The sequence below is a fragment of the Phalacrocorax aristotelis genome, chromosome 4 (assembly GCF_949628215.1).
Source record: "Phalacrocorax aristotelis chromosome 4, bGulAri2.1, whole genome shotgun sequence".
NCBI classification, from domain to species: domain Eukaryota; kingdom Metazoa; phylum Chordata; class Aves; order Suliformes; family Phalacrocoracidae; genus Phalacrocorax; species Phalacrocorax aristotelis.
Genome location: NC_134279.1, coordinates 65,401,232 through 65,424,188, shown reverse-complemented (window position 1 = coordinate 65,424,188; position 22,957 = coordinate 65,401,232). Strand labels below are relative to the sequence as shown.

Below are 22,957 nucleotides of genomic sequence, written 5' to 3'. Positions count from 1 at the left end.
GCCACAATTCTCCAAGTTCAACACTTCTAAAAAACAGAGCGTCTTTCTTTATAACCCCATATTGCCAACTATAGGCTCCTTTGTTTGAAAGCAGTTGTTTTTTCAACTTATCAAATTATCATCCAACAGATTAAATGAGAATAACTATACTTGTTTGGGAAAATGGCAACAACAGAAAATCCTAAACAATTTAAATTTTGTTTTGTTTTCTTCTCCACAGAGTTCCCTCTGTTTTTTGTCTGCATGTGCATATATACAGGTACACAGATTCATATACATACATTTAGTAGAAGAGCAAAAATGAGCAAGAGCTATAGCTTTCTTGCTCTGAACCTCTGAAGTCTGTTGTAATTGTATGTCAATCTTATCCACTCTTAAAAGACTGTTAACGACATCAGGTCCTAGTCAAATCCTGCTGTGATTCCTTCCTTGCAGTCCCATAGGTGTTTAACTCGCTTTACGAATTAACCCATGATACTTCTAAGCCCTCCTTAAAAACTGCAGTCAAAATGTGCCTCCATTGCAACACCTCTGGGCCTGGCTGTGAGCAGAAAATCTCCACTTGCCTTTGCGTGTTGTTGCATACAAACGTTAGGTCATTCACCACCTCCTCAACTCTGGGGAAGATGCCTCCAAGGACCTGCTCTGTCCTGTTCTCTATTTATCTCCCATCAGATGTCCCCAGTTGGGATGCCATGCAGAGTGAAGAAAAGGTGAGCTGCCATAAATATCGACCTGCTGCTACTTGTTCCTTCTCAGCAGTAGAGAAGTAGAAATGAGATCGCTGCTCCCAGAGTCACCAGCCTTCTCTCTGGCTGGTTCTGGAGCAGTAAAAATAGAAACAGCCCTTAAACTGTAAAGCCTTTTGGCAGAAACTCTTGTTTTTTAAATAATAACCAATAGAGCGGATGCAACTACTCTCTCTGGTTATACAAATAATACAAAATTGCACAATTTAGTAAAATTCATGAAAGGAAGAATTTGTGGCGAAGGATTTGACTTAATTATGACTTTTCAGACACCTCTATTCAATCGTTCATCCATGAGATACATGTTTAACCTGGCACAGATAAAATAGATTTGAATAAAAGCTTTTAATAACACTGTTTTCAGCAATTTCATCTCCATTTGTAAAAGAGCTAGAAGCACAAATTCATGGTAATATATGGGTACACAGTGAGGCATCCATTTATTGGTAGTACTTTGAGGTTCTCTACTTTTATAAAAACAGCCTATACTTTTGTGTTGATTGCTATATTTGGAATGTGCTATTTTGTGTGCAACACTCTGCTGAGAGAATAAAGTGAGGACCACGGATAACCTCTAAAGAAATCAGCTGGAATTTTATATAGTACAATATATTAGACTTGTTCTGAGAAAAGCAACTAGAAAAGTTAGTTTTCTGATATATCTGAGGATCAGGGCCTGAATCCAATCCCAAAACGATTATTGGGAGTTAATTGATTGTGCTCCATTTAGTGACTTCAGTAATGAGGATGAAAAATTGCCCAGAGGAAGAAAGAACTAGAAACAATTTACTTTTTTAAAGCAATGTAAATCATATTTCTTATTATTGAAATATAACAAACATTTATTTGCAGTGCATCACTATTGAAATATGACAAGGAAGAGGCTATCTGCCATATCAAACTATAAAATACTTTCCTTCAATTTATTATTTGTAATTTATTTTCCATGTTTTAATTAAAATGAATTAGATTTCTTATGTCTGGGAAAAGAGAGCCCTGTAGAAAATCTCTACACTTTAATAACAAAATAGCATCTTGTGCTGAAATTAACAGTGCATTCATATTACAAGTATGTTGTAAGACTGTTGACATGAGTAAGAGATTGAGAAATAGGGCCTGTATTTTGAAATATTTCAAAGGAAATACAAATCAGCAAAGAATCTTTTTTTTTAATTTGCTGTCTGTGAAATACTGCAAATCCATCTACTTGCGGTTAGTACACCATAAATTGAAATACAAAATTATTCTCTATATATATTTCATTGCATATATGTATGTATGTATTCTATGTGCTATATATCTCATAAAGCGGTGTATTCCTCTCTAGACATATATATGTATTAGTTCAAATAAATTATACTGCTCATAATAAACACAGAAGAAACACCAAGGTTTGTCTTTAAAAAAAAGGTAAATGAGGCATTTATAGCTGAAGTAAGTATACAGGAGTACAACAGAAGACACGAAGCTACAGTAAAAATTCTATTGTAATTCATTTTACAGAAGCTTTTTATTGGAATCTGAGATGAGACTACTTGCTTTCTCAACAAGACAGTAGATACTATTCACAGTGAAAGATAAATTCTTGGGTATTGACTGATGCCAAAATATTTCTGGTTGGATTCAGATTGTCTTTTCTGTTTAAAAAGTCTCAACAGGTTGAAGCTATTTATAACTCTATTGCTCACCACGGTCAAGTTTCAAACTTGGGCTCCTAGTTTTGACAGTGAGATTAAGAGAGATCTATCGATCTGTGTGTCTCCGTACTCATACGGTCTTCACTCCTGTAGCATCTGAAACAACTTCTAATCTATTTACTCTCACAACAGCCAGTGAGTTAACTAGCACATTTTTCACCATTTTCTAGAACACTTCCCAAGGTCACAAAGAAAAGGAATCATAATGGGAGCTCCCAAATGCCAACCCAGCTTTCTTACTATTTAATTCTGATTCTTCTAATTATGTAATTGAAGTTGAATCTGACAGAGAAATAATGAAGCACCTTATAAACAACTCAAAATACAGAAGAAATATAGGGAGAGGATGAATGTGGATTAGCCAATAGTCTAAGGATAATAATCACACATATTCTTGTAAAAAACAACCACCAGTAACTATTTTAGTGTAAACAGTACCACTGCTCTAACGCTTGTTGAAAGTGGTACCTTTCACCGGGAGTGATATTGCAGATTAAGTGGAATATGCTTCTTTTGCCATCTCAGAAGGAGGAATTCTGATTATTACTTCATAAATATAACTTTGCAAGACAGTTGCTGACCCACCCAGTTTGCCTTAGCTCAAATTTCATGATGACATGTAGAATCTAGAATTCCATCTTTTAATGAGAAACAAAGGAATCTAAAGAATTTACAGTACAAGAAGGATAGAAATCAGACCGCTAGTACACAGGTTAAATGTCATGGCTGCATTTTTCAGATATAGCTAGGATGAAAACAGTGCTTCAGTCACTGTGGGTATCTGGAGAGTCACAACATAGTGAGATGTCCCCCATTACATCACAGAGGAATATAATCTTTTTTTTGAGCATAGAATGGTGCATTTCCTCTCCTTACACAAAGGTACATGCTCAAATGTGATAAGACTGACACATGACATATAAAAATTTAATTCACTGAAAATCATGAGCCTTTTTATTTACTTTTCTAATTATTCTGTTTTGATTTTTTTTTTTTTTTTAGGTTCTCCTTACCTAGCTACTCATTCGCTTGATGATATATCACTAAGCAAATTAGACATTTCCCCCCCCTTACTTCTCAACTATCACTTCTCTTCTCCAGTTCATCTAATTTCACTCTTCCACTCCAAACCCAGCAATTTTATCTGCAAGGAACAAACCACCTTCAGGAGCATCATGAATCAGTTACCAAACCGTTGCACTTCATTTTAGTTTCACACAATTCAGTGAACTTTGATCAATAGCCCTCCTGCTAACTTTGGAAAAACCTGTTGTCTGAACAATGATTTATTTTATATGATGTAACTCATTCTTTCTTGAGTGATTAGCGGAAGACTGAAAATAAACTGTACCCAAAATATGGGCAGATGTCTGTCAGAAATATTGAAGGTCTGTTCATCTATATATATACATCTAAAAGTCAGGCAAATGCACATATGGACTCCATCCATCCACTTACAAATAAATATAAAATAATAAATCTGTACTACAGGCTTCCATTTTAATATGGAATTACAGACTACTCAGCATTTACATATTTTGCAGACAAATAATGAATTGATCAGCAGTGACATTTTTTTTTAATTTATTTTTAACATTAAAGGTGACCTACCTTTACCTGTGTCAGACTCTCCATTATACAGTTGTTCTCTTGGGATATCATAGCCATTAAAAGCTACTTAGTGTTAAAATCTCGTTCACAGTCTTAATTTGAGATTATTTCTCTCTCTTCAACAAATGTATACACATGCATACACACATGCCCTCAATTTACTGTCAGGGTATTTCTAAAAGTTCACAGGCCACAGACTTTGGAAGGGCATATTACATTTCTGTACATGAAACAGGGTGATTTGTGGTTCTTTATGCTGCTGCAGTAATATGAAGCAGTTACACAGCATTGAGTGTCCAGATGAGACTGCAAAAACAGCTTTATGGCTGCTTTTTCAAATTTTCCCAGCGGCAACTCCATAAGAATTTTTATTATGAGCTAAAATGCATACTAGACAATGAAATTACAGCATAATGGCTTTAAATTATGTTATTATTTTTGCATTACATGGAATAGATTAATCTGCTTTGTAAATCTTGATGTTTCATATAGGTCTGAATGTAATCTGAATATATAAATCCCTACAAAATTGGCTACCTCCCATGTCTCACTAATATCGAAGGTCAAAGAATTCTGGTCAAAAAGTGCGTCAAACATTGAACAAATTATTTAAGAAGTCAAGAGACCAAAGATGACTACATTGTTTCCACATCAGTGCACTGTTATGGATGGGTTTTTTCATTCAGTCATTCCATCATTGTACATTGTCTTGTTCTGTAGTGTCACTTTAGGCAATGATTATTTATGTCTTTGCAAATATCATATTCTAACAGTAAAGCCTTCTAGATTCTCAGCCTTAAAGTATGTTAATTATTAGGCAACACTTTTCTCTCCTCACCTGTACTCAGCTGACCAAGTGTAGCTATTTTTCAGAAGTGTACTTTGTCATACCAAATCTCTGTCATCTTAAAATGAGTTATTTTACGTGGAGCTACATTTTAAAAGCAGCCTGAGCCTGAAGCAGTGGCAGAGTGCAGAGGGAAAATGTGTAAGCAGGATATTCTGCAGGAAGCTCCCCGGTATCCATGCTCTGGGATGCACACTGGTTAGATGCAGCCTTAGCTACAGGTATCAAATACACGTTACATACCTTTATTTGGAGTGTTTTTTCTATATCTGTTGGGAGAAAATACCTCTTTAGAGAAAGAGGTATTTCAAAAGATAGGTAATTTTGACCAGCAATGGCAATGGCTGTTACGATTCAACACTGAGTGCTTTCTGTGTGATCTTTTCTTCATCTTCTGATTTCCTTTGTTGACAGAGAATCCATTTATTTTAGCATTCTGTCATAGTCAGATGGAGTGCTGGTCACCGTTCGTACATGTAATACATACTGATAAAACCTAGTACTCTGTTTTCCTTCTCTGAGTGCTAATTCAAATATATTTTACTCCAGTTGCTTCTCAAATGTGTTTGTATTCATAATGTACTTGAACAATCACAGTAAAATGGTCCTGAGAAAGGGGCATCTGACCTAGTATGGAGGCAAAAGTGGTAAAAACCCAGATAACTTTAGATGAATGATCTGCTTAAGATGAATACTCAGCAACTCTTGAAAGTTCAAATGACTCTCAAAAGTAACTATGGCTTTGCAAAGATGAATACAAGGAGAAGCTTCCCTACCTGCTTGCAAATAGTCAGTCCCTCAGGCTCAAGTTACTATCACCAAGAATGTTTTCTTGAAGAAGAAATCAAGACTAGGAAACTAAAAGTCCAAGTGGAGGATCCAATGATTATGGGGTAGGGTTCTTGCACAGCAGTGTGGCCAACAGGAACCCTGCCCAAGTTAGGATGCAAATACACTGTGTGATCCTGAGCCAGAGGGTAATGTTTTAGTACACTGGATGAGCACATACTAAAAAGAAAAGCTTTATCTAAGCAGTCCAGAAAATTCATAATGCCTGATCCTTCTGTGAACTCTCACGTGAAGATACAGCACGTAAGTTGTCCTAACAGAAATCTTCCTGGTTTCTATCAGTATTTTTAAGATCTCTTAAATATTTCTCCCCACTATTCACACAGCTAGTATCTAAACTTTGAATTCAGACTGGTATGGATCTAAAATGAACCACTCCTCAGAGATTCAGACATTCTAGATGTTAAAAAAAACCTGGAAAATCCAGAAGTAGTTGATGAAAAGGTCCGAATAAATCAATAAGACCTTCCTTAAAACTTTTAAAGTAAATTGTGCCATTTAACTCATAGTTTGGTAAAAGCAAATGTTTATGCTGATGCATGATTCCCCTGATGTTGACATGAAAGAACAATTTTTGCTCTTCTTTATCAAGCACAGTACTTTACACTTGCGTGTCATTTGTGTGTCTTATCATTAGGTCCAGGTATGAAAGCCATAAAATCTTCAGTTTCAATATAATTATGTTAAGATTACAGTCTTTTTACATAAGAAGGTTAGTCAAAATGGTGCTTCCCAAACAAAATCCCAAGCCAGGAAGAGGCTAGTTTTTGACAAAAGGTGAAGAGTAAATAGATGATCTTCAACAACCCTGAGCTAGATGAAACAGATGGTTACAAGTTTCAGTAAGTTTCATCCTGTCTTACACCCAATATAAGCATACAGAAACGTACATGTCCAAGAAGACATGTCCTTGTAAATAAGCGCATTGAAATTTGCACCTCTAACCTTACATCAGTTTGAGATTGGATTTAAAGAAGCAACTCACTGCAGTTTTGCATTTGGTCTGAAGTAACTGCTCTCTGCAGTGCAATCTATAGATGCTTCTGTAGACTGACTTTCCTATAGTGTTCTATAATCCAGAATCTCTGTCAAGATTTACAAAAAGACTTGGGGAAACACCCAAAGAAAAAAGGTAATCCACTTTGTTCTCCTCCAAGGGGAAGAATTTTGCTTCTGGAAAGGTAATGTTTGAACCTTAACACCTTTCATCTAGCCACATTCAGCAAATAAACAGTCTATGTCCACAGGTGCTCATTAATATATTTGACGCTGAAGGAATTTTTGGTTGTCATTTCTGGTGTGAAGGATTCACTGATGATCATAGGAAACCTAACACTACTATGTACCTTGATGCCATGAATTGGAACTGGGATATCAGCATCCATGAACAGATTTTTTGTGGCAGGTGATACTGGCTTACTCAGAAGAAAGTAGTTCCATCAATCCTACAAGTGTCTCTGAAGAAGAAAAAAAGACAAGTAGACATTTCACCATGTGAAAACTGAACAGCTTACTGACAGCAGATCCTAATCAGGCGTTATAGGCCGCTGCTAAGAAAAAGCAAGTGGACATGTAGTGCTGTGTGGTATATTCCTCATCTTTCTGTTTACCGTGGAGTTATGCTACATTGCATCCCATTTGGCTGAGAGAGGTGATACATGAGAGGGAGCACCACAGGAGGGTCTGCTGGAAGCTGGACTTACAGCACAGCCACCAGTGCATGGGTAGGACATCCAAATTCAGATAATTCTTGTCACACACATGTAGACAAGGAGAAAACTTGCTTGTTTTGGGGGTTCTTTTTCCTAGAAAAATAGAGAATATGTCAGCAATATCTCCTTCCCCATATAATAAATTTTCTAAGGGGGAGACTCATACTGTACTTGAGACAATATTTTAAACCTTACTGTTTTTGCTAAGCCACAGCAGTAACTAACAACATGTTAAGACAGACAGTTGCAGATAGACCTAACCTTATCCTCTCTGTGGTACAAAAGAGGCCACATTTTAGCATGTCAGAACAAATCAACTTAAATGCAGTGACATGACTTCTGGACTGGAGGTGCCTTCTGCCCATCCAAATTAGATTAGAAGGAAAAAAAATGGTCTTTCTGTACCTGTACAGGGCAGATATATCCTAAGACAGACAACTGCCTCTATTTAAAGAAAATAGCCCCCTTCCCCAATTTCCAAATTCTAGCCAAAGCAACAACTTACTGTCTGTACTCTCAAGGCTGATTCTATAGCCAAGTATGTTTATTGATAACTGTAAGTGAACTGCTCTTTGCTTTGCATCACAGTAAGAGAAACTAAAGATCAAATATTCCTACATAGCCTTGATAGCATATTGAAAGACATGTAGGGACCAGTGAGTCCTTCTAGCCAAGGATTTTGAGTTCATGGGACATTCATATACCAGACATCAAATTTACACCTGAATAAGCTTTTGAAAGTTGATACCAAGTTCTGGAAGCTGTTAGGAATTAGTGGAAGGAAAAGGGGAGGAATAACATGGTCTAGAATAGATTTCAATGCTGGTTGGTTATATTCACAAGCAAAGAAAAACATTTCTGTATGAGGTGTTATACTTCAAAACATAATCAATGCATGATGAAGGAAGAGGCACAAAGTTTGTAATTTTAAAGACTGATTTATACAGTCCCTTGATGTTTACAAAGTTGCTCACACGTATTTACATAATGAATCCAGATAGCTACCACCTGACAGATATTCTGGACACACAAATTTTGCCAGTCTCTCCCCTCCAAGTTGCTGGTGGATTAATTCCCTCTAAGCCTGATGCTGCTACTTCAATGCTCTGAGCCTTTGCTTCGGTTCTGATGATCCCCCATCTCCTCCCCTTGCAGCTGAGTAACAAACAAAAGCTTTGGAGGGAAGCTGCCCAGCAGCAAAAGTTTCAGCCAAGGAAGCTGGAGGGAAGTTATTGATCAGCGTCAAACCACTTTCAAAGTAATGGAAAGAAAGGGAAAGGAGAGTTTCATTCTCTCCTAGTAAAAGTGGTATTGATTCAATTCTGTCCTTATAACTGAAATAGCTCACTGGCTCCAGTGAAGCCAGCTTTCTCCTCATTCTGGACTCTCTTTCCTGCTTATTGGAAAGTGGAGGATGGATGAAGTAAAAGAACATAGTCCCTAGTCTGTGACATGGGATGAACTCAGTTTCCCTGTCTTGCCAAATGTTTAACACTCTAATAAAACTGAACAGATTGCCTGGATTCTCCTACTCTCCCATGGAGGAGTAAGGGCAAGTAAGGCGGCTCTTCACCATAACTCCTTTGCCACGTAGAGGAGGGTGGTTGTCCATTATAGCACAGTGGGAGACGCAGTCCATTTTTACTGGAGAGATAACTGCACGGCAAACGGCCGTACTGGGTAGAGCACTTGCAGTAGCTGTGTTAAAGAATAAATTTTTTTGAAGATGTACTATTGTTCTATCTTTGTTCTTTTTAAAAATAATACTGAAAGTAACTGGAATACAAGATGTAGGTATTTTATATCTAATTATAAATTACTAGAAAAATAAACAAAAATAAGGTGTTGCATTTTCTCAGTACAAACAGATTAAGGAGTAGTGAAGCTGAAGCTATCTTTACACTTCTGTGGACAGAGAGGAAAAGTGAACTGGAATGATGGAAACACTCCAATTAGTCCATTATGCTTTTGTGGATCTCTTTAGTTCTGCTCCCATTTCTGCTGCTGACCCTTGGTTTGGGCTTAGACAAGTTACTTCCATAACGCATTGTCACAACCTCACTAAAATCAGTGGAGTTGTAATAAGTCTGCGACTAAGGATTTGCCATTTAGCTGTCTTCTCTATCTTGTATTGGTATGCTGCCCTATCTCTCAGTGATATTTTCAAAATAAGTCAGTATACCTGGGATACTAAAAGATAAGCGTCTTAAGACATCAGAAAGCCTAACTACGGTAATAGATTTTTTTCAGCATACGGCTCATGCCCTGTTTCCATGGGGTAGATGGGGAGGGCTCGTTGCTCATTTTGGTTTCAAGATCAACACTGGCCATTCAAATACGGTTCTCCTAGTACTTTATATCAACAGAAAACCTGTCCTTGCATTCAGTAGGAGAAGAACAAACCATTTGTTCTGAAAACCCTATAAAATATTCCTTAACCCTTTAAGGATTAATCATTTAAGGATTAATCTGCCCCCTGCTCTGGGTGTACCTGCTCAAGCAGGGGGGTTGGACGAGATGATCTACAGAGGTCCCTTCCAACCCCTGCTATTCTGTGATTTGGGGCAGAATTCTTGTTCAATAGTAATGGCAGTACCCAAACATAAGAAGAGTTAAATACAACAGGTCAGCCTTAGGGGAACTGGAAATACCCCGAGCCACTGGAACTATTCACACTGTGGGTGTTATAAATATATCCACTATACTTTATAATGTTTAATCTTTTTACATTTAGAGATCAGCTTTATGTTGCTAGATACTTTTGAGTGAAATTATTACATTAGCATGTGAGGAAATGCCATGGCACTAATGGGTGCATTAAAACAAAAAGTTACACTTCAACTGATGTTTCCTCTTGAACTTATTATTTATATTAAAATCAGTATAATTTCTACCAGGTGGATTTTTTTAAAGGGTGATTTAATATAGTTGAAATTACATGAAACATTTCCCACAGACTTAATGGCAGTATCATGCTGTGAGAAATCAAGAAATGGATGTAACTGTACATCTGCTAAAAACCCAATATTGCATTTTAATCTTTTTTCCTATCTCTTACCATGTGTTATAAAGTTGAAGCTCATGAACTCATATCTAGTAAGAGGATTTATAGACATTAAAAATGTTATACATCCAGAGCATAAAAAACCCCAAAAGTGAGCACCGTTATGAGAGAAAAGTTACTCATTCTTTTAGAAATCAAGAAGTAATTTGACAATTCCATATCCAATGCATTATCTAGCAACACAGCAAATATTATAAATTCTCACCACACAGAGTTTTAAGGATGATTTACTTCAATAGTTCAGTAACTATAGAAGTGCTGTATTAAAGATTTCACATTTTATCAGCTGAAAAATTTTATGAGGCAATGATGGGAATCTACATCCATCAAAGATCCTATTCCGTGATGAAAAGTTAATGTTTCAGAAAACTGGATTGCTCTCCTCGGCTGTGTGATTCTGACTGAAAGCAGTTACACAGCAAAAAGGATTGGTTTGGGTTCACATGTACAAACATACTGACAAAAGCAGTATTTTTTAAGCAAGGGTTTCGGTGAGAAAATAGCTGTTGTTTACTACAGCAGTCCACATGACATTTTGTTAAAGAGTTGAGAAGTTGGCAGCAAAGATCTCATTAATAACTGACCTGAAATAGCCTATTGCTATAAAATGTGAAAAAAAATATCACTTTGTATAGAAATAAAAATCCTATTAAAATTAACGCGAAGCCCTCTTTAAAAGTAGATGGAATGATATGACCCATATAGTAGAGAGCAGACAGGAATCTGAGCGAGCAAACAGGAATTTTTAAACATATATTCATTATATATATTTAAAATACCCACATTTAATTGGCATCTATGCCTTTTTTTTTGAAAGGTGTTGAGCAGACTTGAGCCTAAAGCTTAGTGTTTTGCATTTTTCTATGAAAGAGATTTTCAACACACAAATACTGATACAGAACAAAACTCCAATTGCATCATAAATCAGAAGAGCAAAACATGTTATAAACATTAACTGAACTAAGACCCACTTAATCTATCAAGTTTTGTAGCAGAGAACAGCTTTCAAAGGCAGCTGACAGGCGTTATGTTCACTGTTTTCAGTCTTTCTAATTAACATCCACCTACAGACACTTGGCAATTCATTGTAAAAGACAAATCTTATCCTAGCATCTACTTCTGTTTTACAATAGCAAAGTCAAAACAGCAGAAGCAAACCAGGATTTTTTGCATTTCACAGCTTTTATACCTGATGCTCTCTAAGTCTATTTTAGCAGATCAGACACCACACCTACAAACAGCACAAACGGCAAGTGACCACTTTACCTTCTGAAAAATCAATCAGTCCCAGCAAATGAAGCAGCTTCAGAGATGCAAATATAATCACAACAATACCCACTGTTTGCAGTCCCTCCGACTCCCACTCGAGAGTCAACATTCTTCCAACAGGCAAATCATTCCAGTCTTCACACCAGTCCGCAATCAGAGGGAAATTAGAGGATTTTACCAAGAGTTTGCTTTGAGGAAAGTTGCTGTGGTGTAAAGCAGCACTGTACTGCGCTGTGGCAATTCACCAGCCACTCTAGCTGAGACAAAATATTAGATAAAGCCCTGCATCTCATGCTTCTCTAAGCATTTGATTTCATCAGTAGTGAGTCCTCTTAGAAGGCTGAGGTGGACCATGAACCCCTGGGTATGACATTGTACCCAGCAAGCAGCGTTACTTCAGAGCTGCTGGAAGAACATCTGTGTCGGAGCTGGAGACTTGGCTGTGTCAGTGCCAAGAAGAAACGCTCCCTGGAAACTTGCACTAGGGAGCACGCTGCTATCAGCACTCTGCACTCCAGCACTTCCAGACCCAGGCTTTGCGATTCTCCCCCAGCTTCACAGCCCTTCCCCAGCTCCTCTTGGCACAATTTTTGTTAAGTTTGACAAATGACAATTTGCTACAGACAGACATCTGTTCTCACGTGTGCAAAATGCTGCATGTCAGAAAACTACTGTCCTCTGCATCAGAAAGAATAATGTTCAGAGAAACACTGTCCCTTCCTTTTCTTAAGCATCACCAGAATCTAATTAGAATCTTCAGTGAAAATGAGAATGGAAATTAAAGATATACACATCAGCATGACTGGTGCCTCCAGCCAGCAAAAGATAGTGCTGTCAAGGAGACACACACTGCCCAAACCCCTGTTCCATAGCCAGGAAGAATGTATTATTTATTGATTGAGAAACAAAACAGTGCTTTTCAGTATAAGGATGTGAACCTAGACATGCTGAACCCCAAATTCTGATATATATGAACGGGAATTAGGCATTTTCCACAGCTCCTGGGAAGATCTTCCACAGGCTACACATCAGGGGAAAAAGAAAGGAGGCTTATGATCCCAGCTGATTTATTGGATAGTCTGTATAAAACTAATTGTCCTGTGTTTATTAATGTGACTACCAAGGGGATACCCAGTGTGAAGAACAGTCTCTGAAGAATATTTATGCTGTGCATGCATAAATATTTTAAGGTTAGACCTAAATGCTTACTCTTCTGCCCATCCTAATAATTTAATTAAATCCTCTCCACTTACTAAAGAAACACATATGATCTAACACTAAAAATAATCTCATAAATGATGTCCAATATTGACCACTCATCTTAGGTTGCTTAACTCTTTCCATTAGAAACAACTTTCACTAACTTTGGAGAAGCTCAGAAACTTTTGTTTTTGCTCAGAAAGCCATTATTATTTTAAATCAGCATAAAAACAAATTGTAATGTTAACAATCTGTTGTTTATGGATTACCAGGTAGCAAAAGAAAAATGTAATCTCCAATTTACTATCAGCTCTGTTTGGTTTTCTTTGAAGGCTGTCTGTATTGAATTACAATAGCTAATCAAAGTCAGATTTTTCCATATAGGCAGTACTCTATAATCTGCATATTTTTATACATTCGAAAAATCATATGTGTACTTCAGTTAATTTTAGGTTATCTCTATCTAGGCAATATATAAGCAACAATATTCTTTGATTTTTCTCTTCTGGGTATTTAATACTAGAATGTCATGACTTCTGTATTATTTATATATGCTCTCAATCTGAATGTCAGTTCCTTTCCCTATTAGCCTGTAACGATAAATGGTGCCTAAGAAGAAAGCGCAATAAAAATAAATCAAAATAAATACACTATTCCGCATATGCACCTTCCAAATACGTCATTACCTTTGCCTTACATTGTAAAATGATTATTCAGTATCTTTTCATGTGAAGTTCTATTCCCTTTGAAAGAAAATTAGCATTTTGTTTCCTCTTTTCAATTTCTAGTTATTCCATATCACCTCCTTTTAAGGCTCCGACATGTTTATCTTCACTCATTCTTATCTCTGATTTCCATTTTCTCCTTCAGTTTATTGCTATTTATTTTTATATTTTTCCTCATTTTTTTCTTCTTTTTCTCAAACGATGAAGCATGGCCAAGTGTTCATGATATTTCAAGGCTTACTGTGATCCCAGGATGGGAACTTTGACCCACACAGTTTTACAGGCATTACAGAAACAATAAGCCTAATATAATGCAAATAATCATACTGTAACAGTGAAGGAGGCCTTATTTACTGTTAATGAAGAGTATCAGGGAAACTATTAAAATGGAGAAATCTGTCAGTGTATATTCTTCTTTTATGCAGTAGGTCCAGGCTACTTTGTGTTCTTGAATTGTCCACTCCTGAAATCAGAAGCCCTTCTACTCCACCACTGAATGGGCCAACCCACATGCAGAAATCCACCCAGTGAGAAGTGGTGTCAGCCATAACCAGTGTTTTGTTTTCTGCTTTCACAAAAGAAGAGAGACCTGGATACTTTCTAAAAAATGAAAGGGCCAAGATTATGAACTTGATGAGTTTTAGGGGCTAATTCTACCCGTGCAGCAGATGAGTTACAGAAGAATTTTTAAAGAAAGAAAAAAAACCAAACTTGAGAACATCCGGTCAAATCAGTGTAATCGATTACTGACTTCAAAGATTACCTCCTTAAAAAAAGAAGTAGAATTTTCCTGTTGTTCCTCATGATAGTTCTCTAAGTTAGGGGAACCACATACAGACGCTGTGAATCTCCAAGCCTTAGCTCTGCAAAGTGAAGCAGTAAGGATAAGAAACTATGTGGAAAGGAAAAGGAAGTGATGTATGAAATGTTTCCTCTAATACACCATGCAACAGATTTAAACAAGAGTATCACAAAGGTTAATTCTTCTGGAACTGGTTCAATCAAAAAAGTTCTGTGCTTCAAAGCATTTGAAAATGAAATCAATCCTGAACAAGGAGATAATAAAATTCAGTTATATATGGGGCTCCTCTTTGTATGCTGATCCCTTCCTAAATTCATAGTCAAGTGTCATTTTTCTCTCTCACTTTGTATTTTGTTCAATTATTTCAAAATAAATATTTCTGTGACTCATCCTTATGGAGTGCCTGCAAGCAAATTTTAAAAGCTGTTCTAAGAAAAGGAACTTTTCACCAATGCCACCCTGAGGATACAAAAGAAAACACCATCCTTTACATGAAGCACTGAAACCAGGGGTTGACAGCTTGTAATATCCACACATTGCTCTGGCTCATTGTCCTTCCCTAATTCCTGCTTTCATTTTCAACATCGTAATGCATTCTGGTGGTAATTTAGTAATATATTGAAGTTTGCATAAACTTTCTTTTGATTCTTCAACACGTTGCATGGGATAAAAAAAGTGCTAGCACTGTTAGGAAGCCATCCCATCTAAACAGTGCATCTTCCGCTGGCCATAAATTCCTCTCTACCAAGAAATTAAGCAGAGCCTTTATTGTTTGCTGGAAACTCAGGCGCTATCAACCTGTGGGTTTACTGAACTGTTACCTATGGAAAAGCATAACCATGTTAGTACTAAACTCCAGTACAGAGCACTTCTGAATTAGCAATAAACATGCACACAAAAATACAGCGTTAGGCTGATTCACCCCTCCACAAAGTAAGGGGAATAGACGCTGCAGCGTAAGGCTGTGGTGGGTGTGGATGCACAGCAAGGCCTGCGGTTCCTCAAAGGATGGAATGAAGGAGTTCATGGCTGTGGACCTGCTCCTGCCAATTCCCCTCCCCTGGTGATTAGCTGTAGAAGCATAAAAATAAGTACAAGGTTTTCTTCTCCTAAGTGGACAAGAGAAACCAGTGTTGAAGTGATAACTCACAGATCCTAAGTGAGTTCTGAACTGGACAAGTAGATCTGCCAAAATTAGTAGGGGCTACAAGAACAAACCCATTATGCAGTCCTTACATTTTTCCACAAACAATCCCAAGCAATTACTGGCTACTCTAACCATTGTAAATAGAATGATTTATGTATAGAATGCAATTAACATAAAAGAGACACCTTAAATATGACAGTGTATTACATACTGAAAAAATTTTAGATCCGATTGCTGTATGTTTTTAGAATACCTACAATTTTCCTTTACAACTGGCAAGAAGAAAAAAATACTCAGAAATATTATTTATAAAGCTTAGATGTGGGAAATTGAATTTTATATAATGTCAAAGTTGATTAAAAGCAGAGAAGATCTGCCATTTCCAAACAAACAATTTTCCACCTAATTTAACAATCACAAGAAGTAAAAAATTCTTGAAAGTAACACGTGGAGTGCTATGAATTGAACAATTAAGGAATAAACCATTTTGAAATATTAAAAATAGCTAAATAATAACTCTTTGATTAGTGTATTAAGGTATAAAATTTCCCTATAATTTTATATGATTACACAGTTCTTTCAAAATTATCTGGTATTATCATACTTCTTTTATATACATTGGTAAACTAGTTTAATTCCAGTACACTCCTAGTTTTTAACTATAACTTGTCACTGTAATTAGTACAGTAAAATTAAGTATTTATTTTTCTTTTAATTGCTTTAGTTTTCATAAAGAATTTTTATTTTACTTATTATTTTAATTTTAATGCTTACAAGTTTTCACTGTAATTTATAAACTCTTCCTATTTTCAATTTCTCCTGACTTTTGTACATGAGAGTAGAGAAATATTAATGCCTACCTGACCCCAAATACATTGAAGTGTTTTGTCTTTCCACTCTATTTTGTTTTTAACCTCTGCTTATAAACAGTATCAGCTTTCTCAGGTTTTTCTCAAAAAGAAATCTTTTCATACTTATAATGATTTTCATTTCTCTTCTGTGCAGACATTCTGCAATTGCTATTGGCTAATGTAGAATGGGGCTGATCAAAATTGAACAGTTTTCAAGGCAAGGTTGTATTATCATTATTTAATTTGCTTGAATTATACTGTTTTCCTAAGTGACAAAGTCTGCCCAGTGTGGTAACTAATGGGGGGGGGGGGGGGGAGGAGGAGAAGTCTTACATTGGCTACCAGTAATAGTTCATTAGACTCTATTTGATATTTTCCCCCCATGTAGCTAAAAAGGGAAACTGCTGATGAGTTACAAATAGAAACAAAATTTGGAAGTATTAATTAGCTCCCCTTCTTTCTGTACTCTTTTTTTCCAGAGGGAAATGTCAGTCAGCCAGAAAAGAAAAAAAAACTGTTAAATAAACAAAGGAAGGGCACCTATGTACAGGTCAGATGAACTGCTAAGCTTCAGCTTCTTGTTCATGCCAGAGCTGAGCTTGTTAGGAAAGTTATCTGGTGGATAATGAACTTAATCCTCCTGTTAGTTAGTAGGTAAGAAATCTGTTCACAGGCCATAATCTATAGTTTTCTACACTTGGACCTGCAGAAGAAAACTGCATCCACTAGAAAGCATGTGGAGAACAAGGAGAAGCAATTAATTTATGTATATCTTTCCAAGAATTATTCCCAGGGTAAAAGAATTAATATTTTTTCAATGCAACACTTCCTGCATAGGCTGCTACAGCTAATCACAGGACATCATGGAATTTTCACAAAATGTTTAGAAAAATGAGACTAATGTATGGAATCACTTTGTCTTGTCAGTGCTGCAGCTCATGAAGAGCACAATGTTGGACTAGCAGATTACTTACCCAACCAAAATTGCAGGGAAACTTTTGCTAGTTAGAAGAGCCAGGTAGAATGTAATTACCCAACATTAAATCTGTCAGACTTCATATATCATTTTTAATATTTACACTGAGTGCCCTACATCTTTGATGACTGTAAGTGAACAGAGGCTGAGAAAGAAAAAATTCAACAGCTGTACAGGCAAGATAAGATTCACTGGTTTGTAATTAAGGGAAAAAATATGATATCCAAGCTCCTGAAGGTTTGGTCTCATACTTAGAAGTAAATTACACTAAAAGAATATTGCAGCTATAGCTGTATAAAGTTGATTTTCTCATTTTAGTAGTCTGTCTCTAGGCTATGGTATGGGTTTATTACTTTTTTCCCTCTTCATTTTCACCTTCTGACTCTCACTTGCTCCTAAGAAGCTTTTGTTCTTGCTTTGATCTAAATCAAAGGACTGCTGCCTTTACTGATCTGAAAACAAGAGTTGAAAAGAACCCCACAAGACAACCATTACCAGCTCCCCCATGATATAACAGCTACAGGTGTTTTCATTTTTCTATAAAATTAATTGATATAGCAAGCTATACAATTATGCTTAAAATAGCCATTGTCCAAGCGGATTGTAAATTAAACGGCATGGCCATGGGAGTAACAGTAGCATTTCAATTTATTAAGCTTTAATAAAGCATTACAGAGAGGCTATCTCTTTCCTAAACAACGTTAAATTACATTTAGTAATAGTAAGTAATCAAATTCTGGTTTGTTTTACTGCAAAGCCCACTGGCTTGTTTGACAAACGAAATTATCTCTAAATTATGTGACTATGTCTTCAGCCTACAGACTTCTTTTTCTTTTTATATTAAATCATACTCGATCTTGCAGCAGAAGGAATTGCCACTACCAAGTTTGTAAGCATAAATGTATGCCTACATAGAAGAAGTGCAGTTTAATGGAACTACCAGGGGCCAAACCCAACTAATTTATTAGCTATAATACAGCTGTGTTACCATAAAGCTCAGACTGGTTTAACCTAACCAGCAGAGAATCACCAGTAAAAGTAAACTTGCTCCAAAACAGCTTGCTGTAGACTGGCTTTAAAATTAAATGATTGTTGTTTCTCTGGCCCTTGAACTTCTTGAATGGGAGTGCAAAGACTGTTTTTAAGAAAACTCAAGCCCAAGGCATGCGTCACCTGTACATCTTTAATTCCCATCCTTTCTTCTGAAGTATTATCTAAGTCTTTGACTTATGTTCCTCTGACTAACATTACGTGTAAGATGTGCTTTTCCTGCTTATAAGAAAACATAATTTTTTCTCCTACATGACCCTCCTCTTTTTCAGCCTTTTCAAATCTGGAAATGACACAGTAATAGCAGTGTCTGACTTGCTGATTTTCTTCTTTCATTACTATTTTTTAATTATACTTAAAAGCAAGAGAACACCATTATTAACCATTTGATTTGTGCAAATAAGGAACTACTGCAAGGCCTACAGATCAAGCTGGTAGAAACGATGGGACAGAGTAGCAGCATTCACAGCTCCATATTCAGTCATCTTCTGTTAGCTAAATTATTAATATATTCACTTGTGCTTGCCCATACATCTAGGAAGCTATGTTTTCATGGACTGTGTAGTTAGATGATCTCAGATGAGTTCCTAAAGAAAGGGACAGGTGTTTTCTGCTATGATGAATGAGAAAATAAAAAAACCACACATGCTAGTAATAAAAGTTAACGTTCTGGTAACCAACAGGAATATTTACCATCACAACCTCCAAACCAACCATCTATCAATTCAAAATCCTTAACCTATCCTGTGCAACACCTCTATTTCAAAACTGGTGTGTCTGGCTCTCTATGGTTCAATGAATGGTTAGCAACTAAAGAAAAAAATGTATTATTAAACATGATCATAAGAACACCGCTACTGTGCAGCTCCTTTCTTGTGATGCACCTGTCTCCCTCTGATCTAAAATAACCCATGTACAATAAATGTTCTATTTCTCTCCTTGGCTTTTACAAAGGTGAAGCACTGTATTTTTCCATAGCAACAGGAAAGTATTATAAATGAAGTCTGAAGTGGCTGACATATTTCTACATTTGATGTACTTGTTAGAAGATGAGTGTATCTGTCCTATGAAGATGAGCTATAATAAATTAACCCATATTACATGGCTGCTGCACTTTCAAGAAACATAACTAAAAAAACCCTCTAATCACCACCTTATCCCTTAGGTGCGTATCATAAGACTTGGACTACATATGCACAGATTTGACTACAGATCTGCAACTTGTGGTTACCATCCAGAATTATGCACTATTCAGAATGAGTCCATAGTATTTGATTATATATTATTGTTTGGTTTACTAACAGCTTCTGAAGCATGGTTGTTTTTTTTTTTTTTCACTGAAAAAAAGATGCCTCCCCAGATGATGCCACAACTGGATAACTGTGCCTGGTTCCCAGTACAAGGGAGACATGGACATACTGGAGAGAGTCCATCAAAGGGCCACAGAGATGTCTGAGGGGCTGGAGCATCTCTCCTCTGAGGAAAGACTGAGAGAGCTGGGATTGTCTGGCCTGGAGATGAGAAGGCTCAGGGGGAATCTCATTAATGTATATCAATACCTAAAAGGGGGGTGCAAAGAAGATGGAGCAAGGCTCTTTTCATTGGTGTCCAGTGACAGGACACAAAGGCAATAGGCACAAACTGAAACACAGGAGGTTGCCTCTGAACACCAGGAAACACTTTTTTTACTGTGACTGGCACAGGTTGCCCAAAGAGGCTGTAGAGTCTGCCTCCTTGGAGATACTTAAAAGCCATGTGGTGGGCAACAGGCTCTGCTGGGCAACAGGCTCTAGGTGGCCCAGCTTGAGCAGGTGTGTGAGACCAGGTGACCTCCAGAGGCCTCAGCCACCTCAACCACTCTATGATTCTGTGATTTACATCCCTTCCAATAACATTTTAGAACTTCCTTTCCTGAGCAGAACCTTTTTCAAGTGATCTAGTTTTTCGTATAAACAATTTGATTAATTTTTATGGGCAATAATTTTAGGGTTAAATCTATTTCTGAATACACTTGAAAATAAACCTTTTAGGGCCAGATCTCTTTTTGCTTCTGGACACTGAAGACTCCTTCTTTTCCAGTGCACAGCCTGAAATTCACCCAGAGTGCATGGGTTTACTGCTCAGAAATGGTAGGAGTAGCAATGAGAAATGAACAAGGATACAGGAATATAAATGCATATAATCCCCACACTGAAAGGAAAAGGAGTCTTTTTTTTTTTTTCCAGAGCTTTCTATCTATTGGGAATCTCAGAGGCTTCTAAAGCCTTCCAATTCCCCCAACAAGAGTATAAGTTAGGCAGAGTACTAATAGTTCAGGAAATTTAAAGATTTTGTGAGAAAGACTCCCATTCTTCCACAAAAGTGAAAGGGGAAAAAAGAATTATGGGGAAGGGGCTGGAAGAAGCATAACTTGATCTCTTACAGCTCCTAATGCAGTTTTTTCTTGGCTTACAGCCCTATCCCAGTGTAGAAACGTACAGTGATATTTGAGGATCCATGCAACACAATGAAAAATTATCTCCTCCAGCAGTTTTGCTGTTCTAGCACTCTGGAAAGCAGCAGCAGTATAAAACCAAAGCCTGAAGGGAGCGACAAGCTTACAATGCCTTGTTATCACTTAAGTAAGTAAAAGGAAGGTTACAGCTCTTCCCTCAGGGAGCATTATAACGTCCAACTAGCTGCAGCATCACGAGGTTCTTGTAGATACTGAAATGAGGGGAGCAGCAAAATACACTCTCTTGAACCTCCAATAAAACTTTCAACACCACTTTTGACCGTCTTATGCTACTGCAGGGATCAAATCTGTCTTCTTTAGTAGCTTTGCAGGGTTTACCACAGTGTCTATACTATCCATGCTTACAGCTTAGATAAGCAGGTATTCCATTATGCACAGCGGGTTTGTGAGTCGTGAGAAGTTCATTTTCACATACTTCTTGACATGCACATGGTCATACCCAGATTCCACAAATGAGACACCTGCCTGCCTTCCTCCTGTTAAAACAACATGATTTGGAGCTGGCTAGATTTTTAAGCCATTTTGAAGCCATTTTTCAGCCGTAAGAGCAGGAATATTTTTGCTGCCATTAATACTTAGGAATCATTTTCCCCCAATAATTATCTGTGCACCAGGCTATGAATTTTAATTTCTCTAATCTTCTCAAAAGCAATTTCCCTAGCTTTCCAATCATGCTGCTCCTTTCTAAACTCACTCTAATTAGGCAAAAGAGTTAAATGGAAAAAAATTAGTAACTAGTTTTTAGGTAGAGTTCAATTAGTTATGAGCAAGGTTGTATGATGAGACAGCCAGTCATAGCCTTAGCATTTAATTAACACCCTCTTCTCATAAAAATAATGTTAAGTATTTAAAAATAATATTAAGTATTTAAGAAAATTTTGTCTTATTACTCAAACGCAAATAAATTTCAGCACCCCTTTCCCCACAACATTAGGTGCTTTTAGTTTTCAGGAACTTTTATTTCAGTCGAGGTACCCCTTCAGCCCATTCCCTCACTGCAGCTGATGCTTGTTTTGGTAATGTTTATTTTCAAACTTATTCTTAGAGATCTTTCTTTGTCACAGTAACACATGCTGTGTTTCACTGAAACAACTCTGTGGTACACTGGAGAATAGTTAGGCGGTTCCAAGGCTGCCTGAACAGGTCTGGCACTTCGTTGCTCCGTCCCTAGCATGTCATCCCTTCTGCACCTGCTTTGGTGCTTATCCGATACTGTGTGAGCTTTCACAGATTGTTAAGTCAGATGAAAAGTAATTTGACAAAAACAACAACAGAAAAAAAGAAAGTGGAGCCTTTGTCCTCAAGATACTTTGCAGACAGTGCTCATTTCACTTTTGAGTATTGATCTCATCTCTAATGGTGAAAGAGCAGGTAAGCAAGGAAACAAATCCTGGGTGGGTTTTAACTGACATAGCCAGCACAAAGATATTGCAAGATAAAATCAAAACTTGCTGTCAGACCAGATGTATGCGAAGAAAAGCAGCAGCCAAGCAGCAACGGCATTTCTTACTGTGTGGGATTAAACGAGACGCACCGCCTGTATGCTCGCATGCAGTAGCAGAAAAACACAATTTAGTCTAGCTTTGTATTTTTAATGTGTTTTAAGATTAATCCTGACTTACACTTCTTAATAAGTATACAGGACATGTTTATAGAACTATGAAAGGTATTCGTTAAATTTGCTGATCCGGATCCTGGCTGTAGAAAGAGGGTAAGTTTATATCATATGGCAGGTGTTCAGACAGCCAGTAAATTCTCTTGGTGAATTCAAGTCTAGTACATATTTTCTTCCTAATGTGTTACACTGTCTGGCCTACCAAAAAGAGATAGATAGATATATATATATCTGCTCTGAGTTGCAAGCTAACAGAACACAGTGGCTGTCTCTCTCCT

The 22,957-nt window shown here is 37.0% G+C and overlaps 1 protein-coding gene across 3 annotated transcripts in view; it reads right to left on the bottom strand.

Annotated features, from left to right (window-relative positions):
• The window catches only part of KCNIP4 (potassium voltage-gated channel interacting protein 4), a 354,595-nt gene that overhangs the window by 104,146 nt on the left and 227,492 nt on the right, over positions 1–22,957 (bottom strand). Inside the window, exon 1 of one of the 3 annotated variants that reach the window (XM_075091758.1) lies at positions 11,796–12,368. The exons of the other annotated variants lie outside the window; for them this stretch is intronic. Coding sequence (XP_074947859.1) covers positions 11,796–11,907 — 112 coding nt within the window. The 5' untranslated portion in view covers positions 11,908–12,368. Of the gene's footprint in view, positions 1–11,795; positions 12,369–22,957 lie in introns of those variants that run through there. 3 annotated transcript variants of the gene reach the window in all.